Source organism: Petaurus breviceps, unplaced genomic scaffold (genome assembly GCF_028583685.1).
Source record: "Petaurus breviceps papuanus isolate PSGF00001 unplaced genomic scaffold, PetGlider_PUasm1.0 689, whole genome shotgun sequence".
NCBI classification, from domain to species: Eukaryota; Metazoa; Chordata; class Mammalia; order Diprotodontia; family Petauridae; genus Petaurus; species Petaurus breviceps.
The window spans coordinates 5,892,010-5,897,580 of NW_027186458.1; the positions used below are offsets into that span (position 1 = coordinate 5,892,010).

General features: G+C 52.5%; 1 protein-coding gene across 1 annotated transcript in view; it reads left to right on the forward strand.

Moving 5' to 3' along the window:
* The first annotated feature begins 943 nt into the window (after positions 1-943).
* Positions 944-5,571, forward strand: part of MAD2L1 (mitotic arrest deficient 2 like 1) — a 9,884-nt gene continuing 5,256 nt past the window's right edge. Inside the window, exons 1-2 of the mRNA XM_069104887.1 lie at positions 944-1,104; positions 1,902-2,048. Coding sequence (XP_068960988.1) covers positions 1,032-1,104; positions 1,902-2,048 — 220 coding nt within the window. The 5' untranslated portion in view covers positions 944-1,031. The remainder of the gene's footprint in view (positions 1,105-1,901; positions 2,049-5,571) is intronic.

The window sequence follows — 5,571 nt, forward strand, 5'->3', positions numbered from 1 at the left end:
ACTCAGCTGCAGGTCAAGACCCTCTTGATGTCCCTGGCCCTCCCCAAGAACGCAGGGTGAAGCCCAGCGTGCCCACGGCTCTGAGCCAGAGAAGCGCTTCGGCCCCGCAGTCCTAAAGGCGGCCTCGGGCGTGGCTGAGCCCCTGCGGCCGCTTCCCCCTGCATGGGATGGGGGCTCAGGGAAGGCTACTCCGCCCCCCGGGCTGGGGCCCCCAGAGAAAGGCAGCGCGGGCAGGGCCGGGGTCGGGGGCGCGGCGGGCTTAACCCCGTGTGAGCGGCCCGGGGAGCCCGGCCAGACTGGGCTTGGCACGTGACGCTTTTGGCCTCAGTTTCCTCATCTGTCAAACGGGCTGGAGGAGGCAGCGCCCACGCCCTAGGGGAGCCCGGCCCCGGCAGCCCGGGCGGGTGAGGAAGGTCGGGCAGGACGGAGCCGAGGCCCTGCAGCCCAGGCCCGGCTTCTCCTCCCGCGCGGGGTCCGCGGCCTGCCCTCGGCGCTCCGCGGGGGGTCCCACCCTTCCAACAATGCTCCGCGTCCGCCCCAGGACAGGCGCCCCGGACTCGGACGCAGGCCAAGCCGGCCTCAGCTTCCTCAGCTGTGCCGTGGGCGGGGCTTGCTTTTAGGGAGTCCTCTCCCACCGCCCAGGGGCGGGCCAGGCTGTCGCAAGGACTGCGCCTGCGCGGCATCACGTGCTAGCGACGGGGGGGGGGGGTGGAACTCGTGGGGAGAGACCGCGCCTGCGCCGAGCGACAGAGGCTTCCTTCCGCCCACAACAGGACGCTGCCGTTTCAAAGAGAGGCGGGAAGCGGCAGAACTCCTCGTTGCGCCTGCGCGAGGGTGGGGACCGTGAAGGAAGGCGAGCGTCCAGGCCCCGATGGCGCTTGCGCAGAGCGGGACTCTCGCGGGGGGACAGGAGTGCGTGTGCGTCGAGTCCGAGCCCCGCCCCCCCGGCCGAGGCGTGCGTGGTGACGCTCCCAGCGCGGCTGTTTTTGAACGTGGCGGCGGGGCTGTTGAGAGGAGCTCGCGCCGTGAGCATGGAGCGGCAGCTCACCCGGGACCAGGGCATCACCCTGCGCGGCAGCGCCGACATCGTGGCCGAGTTCTTCTGTGAGTGCCACCCTCCCCCCTCCGCCGGGAGCCCGCGCTGCCTCAGTGTCCCCGCCCCATCGTGGTCCGGTCCGACCCGCCGTGACCCCATTCGGGGCTTTCTGGGCCGAGATGCCGGCGCGCCCTGCCGTTCCCTTCTCCAGCTGAGGAAACTGAGGCAGACGGGGCTCAGGACTTACCCAGGGTCACCGGCTAGGGCGGGTCCAGGCGCGGCGCCCCGTCACACTCGGGGAAACTGAGGCCGGGGGGGGGCGCCCCCTCCCGATGCCCGCGGGCAGTGATCCTGGCGCGGGAGGGGCTGCCGGGGCTGCAGCTGCTACAGTGTAGCAGGAGGGCTCTGCTACTGTATCCAGTGTGGCTACTTTGTTACTGCCTGCGCGCGCGCGGAGGGCCCGGGGGCTGGGCGGGGCAGAGCTTTGGCGCCCCTCCTCCCCTGGGGCAGCGGCCGACCCAGCCTGGCAGTGCCCGGAGAGGCTCCGAGTGGCCTTACGGTCAGTGAGTGCCAGGTTTTCTGTATGGTTGGTAACCAGGCAGGTATTTGCTGCTTCTGTTTTCATAGATTGGCTATTTCGGCATTGCACTGAACATTTTTATGGAGCTTTATTTCTGCTATAGATGTTTACTGACCATAAAACTAGAATATTTTCTACAGGGAAAAATCCAAGTAGGACAGGTGGGTCTATAATTGCATTTAGTGTAAAACTTTATTTTTAGCTTCCAGTCTAATTTCTTTTCTACTTAATTGGATTTAATTTGAAGCATTTTGTGACCTTTAAAAAAATCCTTTTTGCTTTCAGCGTTTGGCATCAACAGTATCTTATATCAGCGTGGAATATACCCATCTGAAACCTTTACTCGGGTGCAGAAATATGGACTGACTTTGCTTGTGACAACGGATCCTGATCTCATAAAATACTTGAATAATGTGGTGGACCAACTGAAAGGTATTTGAGCTGAAATAGATGGTTTTGCCAGTTTCCAAGCCTTGCCAAACCAGATGTAGGAGAATCTAGATTTAGTCCAAAAATCAGGATTCTGTATTGCCAGTCTTTCTCATGCCATTTGAAATAATAGATTTTTTGTCAAAAAGAAATCATGTGTCTAGTCAGTCAAGAAATATTTATGAAGTGTCTGCTACGTGCTGGGGCTGTACTGTGCTAAGCACTGGGAAGCCAAATAAAGGTAAGACAGCCCCTGCTCTCAAAGGGCTGACAGTGTGATGGAACACCAACAGCTATGTACAAGCAAGCTATAGTGTTCAAAATGATTATCTGAAATAAAAAAGCAAACTGAGGGAGGACAAAGTTATTAAACCAGGTCACCTGATTCTTGACAGGTCAGAGACAAAGAGTGATTAACAGAGATGGTTTTTATAACAAAAAAGAGGAATTGGAAAAATACAGAAATTCATTTGGACAAAAGAGGTCACCTCTCTAGCTAGCTTCTCCCAGACTTTCTTAATCCTCTGACAGATGTCCTCTCTTCCAGGTAGTACCTTGTATAACCAGAAAGTATACTGGGAAAGAGGAACTTGTGGCCAGTGGTTAGCAGCCCACTCCCAATCTTCCTTAGCAGAGTTCTTTACTCAATTTAGACTCTAGCTCACAGGTGGAGAACACCTGCTCTAGCTAAAGAAAAAGAAAAGGGGGCTTAACCTCTGGATAACCTTCCTCCAGATGCTAGAAAGGGGAACTTGGCTTCTGGTCAGCACCACTTTCTGCTTTGCATTTGGTCACATACACACCCCCTTTCTACTAGGACTTAGCCTTTTGAAAAATCCTATAATCTTATGATTATTTTTCTAAATTGTCTGCTGTTAAGTGATAAAGTCTTCTCAACCTATCTATTCACTAAATCTATAGGTAACCTAGACTTAAGAGATTATGTTAGTCTGGCTCAGTTTAAGACTAGCTCTTCCTAAAGAAGGGGGCCTAATCTTATAAGCAGAGTAAAAATAAATCAAAGTAATCAAAAAGAGCTGATCTCTTTTTCAATAGACAGTATAAATTGGAAATAAACATCAGAGAGAAGGCACTAGAATTAAAGGGGAGGATTTTTAATGGGGACTCAGAGGAGTCCAGGGAGTAGAGAGGAGGAGAGAAAGCAGTCTGTGCATCACAGATGGCCACTGACAGTTCCTGGAGTATGGAGATCTGGGAGTGTCTTGGAAGAATATCAAGGCCATTGTCCATGGACAGTAGGGGACATGCTGTGGGGAGGAAGGTGTCAGGTATAAGAAGACTGAAAGAAGTGCTCGGGAGCCGTGGAGTGTGCTGAGCAGAGGCAGTAGGGCGTCTTGGTTAGAACTATGCTTTAGGAAGGCCACTCTAACCATCTGAGTAGAGCATGGAGGCAGGCGGATGCCCCCACTCCCCCAGCAGCTATTGCATTGATCCAGGTGGGGGGGGGGGAATAGGCTGGCCTGGCCACTAGCTGGGATATGGGGGGGAGGGGGGTGAGAGTGAGGACCCAGGATGACCCCTGGGTTGTGACCCAAGGGACTGGAAGGATGGTGCTGCCCTCAACAGTCCTGAGGAAGTTGGAAGTTGGCCAGAAGGAGCGTGTTTAAAATTGATATAACTGTAACAATTATTGGGGCGATCAGGCAGCAAAGTAAATAGAGTTGGACCTGCAGACAAGAAGACTTGTTTGAATAGTACCTCGGACAAGTGACCCTGGGCAAGTCACTTAATCTCTGCCAGCCTAAGTTTCTTTGTCTGTAAAACAAAGATGATAAAATAGAAACTCTTTCACAGAGATCTAGTTAGTGAACTAGAAAAGTGCTTTGCAAGCCTTAAAGTGCTATATAAATGCCAGCTGTTAGTGCCATTAAGAGTACTCGGGATATACTTTTATTTTCTGGCTTTGGGATTTTGTAGCCATGATGACTGAGAGGTCAGGGAAATTAAAAATATAAAATTCTCCAAATCCCCAAATTAATGTGGGATGATGTAATAGAATGGGAAGTTATAGGGATGATGGGGGCTCGTCCTAGAGTGGATAGATACAACCCCTTCTAGAACAATGCAGAAATGATTAGATCTTGCTTCCAGCACTGGAGATCTGGGGAATGTTTAGGGAGACGCACTCTCCCATGCAGAGAGCAGGGCCCCAGAGAACACATTCCTCCAGGACCTCATCTTGCAGGGGAGGAGGAAGTTGAGTCTTTTGGTGAGGGGGCTATAGAAAGGTGGCCAGAGAGAGGGAAGAGACTTGAGTACAATGCTTTTCTTTAAACTTGCCTGTTAATGTTTCAGAAATAGGAATTTCTTCAGTAAGCCTCAAGGATGTTGGCCCATACCCCCTGCATTTTCCACTCCTCTTTTTAAAAGGAAGCAATAGGAAGAGCCAAGTCAGCGAGCATTGACTAAGTACCCACTTTCTATGCCCGACTCTGCTACGCCTGAGGGATGTGTGGAAAGGCCAAAGCCCCTTGCTCTCAAGGGGCTCCTGGTGAAATGGGGGGGGACAGCAATGCTCAGACACAACCTGTTCAGGATAAGCTGTAGATCATTAAGCGAGGAAGGTGCTGTCTTTAAAGGGGGTGTTGGGAAAGGTGTCTTGTCAAAGGCGGGAATTTTAGCTGAGACTGAGGTGAGGAGCAAGACTGCCCCAGGCACTGGGCTGACCAGAGAGTGGCAGGAGCTGAGTGGTGGAGGGTCTTCTTGGTGACCAGCCGGGAGGCCAGGGGCACTGTGTCAGCAAGGGGTCTAATGAAAGGACATTGCAGAGGTAGGAAGGGACCAGCCAGCTAGTGAAGGGTTTTAACCACCACACAGAGGATTTTTCATTTGATCCTGTTATTAATAGGGAGCCACTAGAGTTTATTTGATCTTGAGGGCGATAGAGGACAGGCTGGACTGGCAAAGACATGAGGTGGGAAGACTCAGCAATCCGGGCCTGAGATGATGAGGGCCTGTACCCAGCAGGGGCAGGCTTAGAGGAGAAAGGGGCATGTATATGATAAATTTTATGAAAGTAGAATCAGCAGAACGTGGCAGCTGAATAGATATGGGGGTGAGAGAATAAAAAATTGGAGGGATACCTTGGTTTTGAGCCTGGGTGACTGTGATGAGGGGGTGCCCTCCAAAGTATCAGGCACATAGAAGAGGGAGGTGAGGCTTTGGAGGGAAAGAGAATTGAGTTCAGTTTTGAACAGGTTGTGTTTACGCTGTCTAGAGACATCTAGGTCTGGGTGTTCAGTAGGGAGTTTAGAGATGTGAGGCTGGAGGTCACGAGAGGAGTTTGGGCCCCTATAAAGAGATTAGAGGATCTTCTGTGCAGCCATGATTATCATGTCCATGGGATGTAATGAAAACACCACGTGAAATGAGTGAGAAGAGAGTCCCAAGGACTGGACCCTGGGGACACACACACAGTTATCAAGTGTAACCTGGAAGAAGATCCAGGAGAGCAGACTGAGCAGGATTGGTCAGATAGGAAGGAAGCAGGATCCCAAAAACCTAG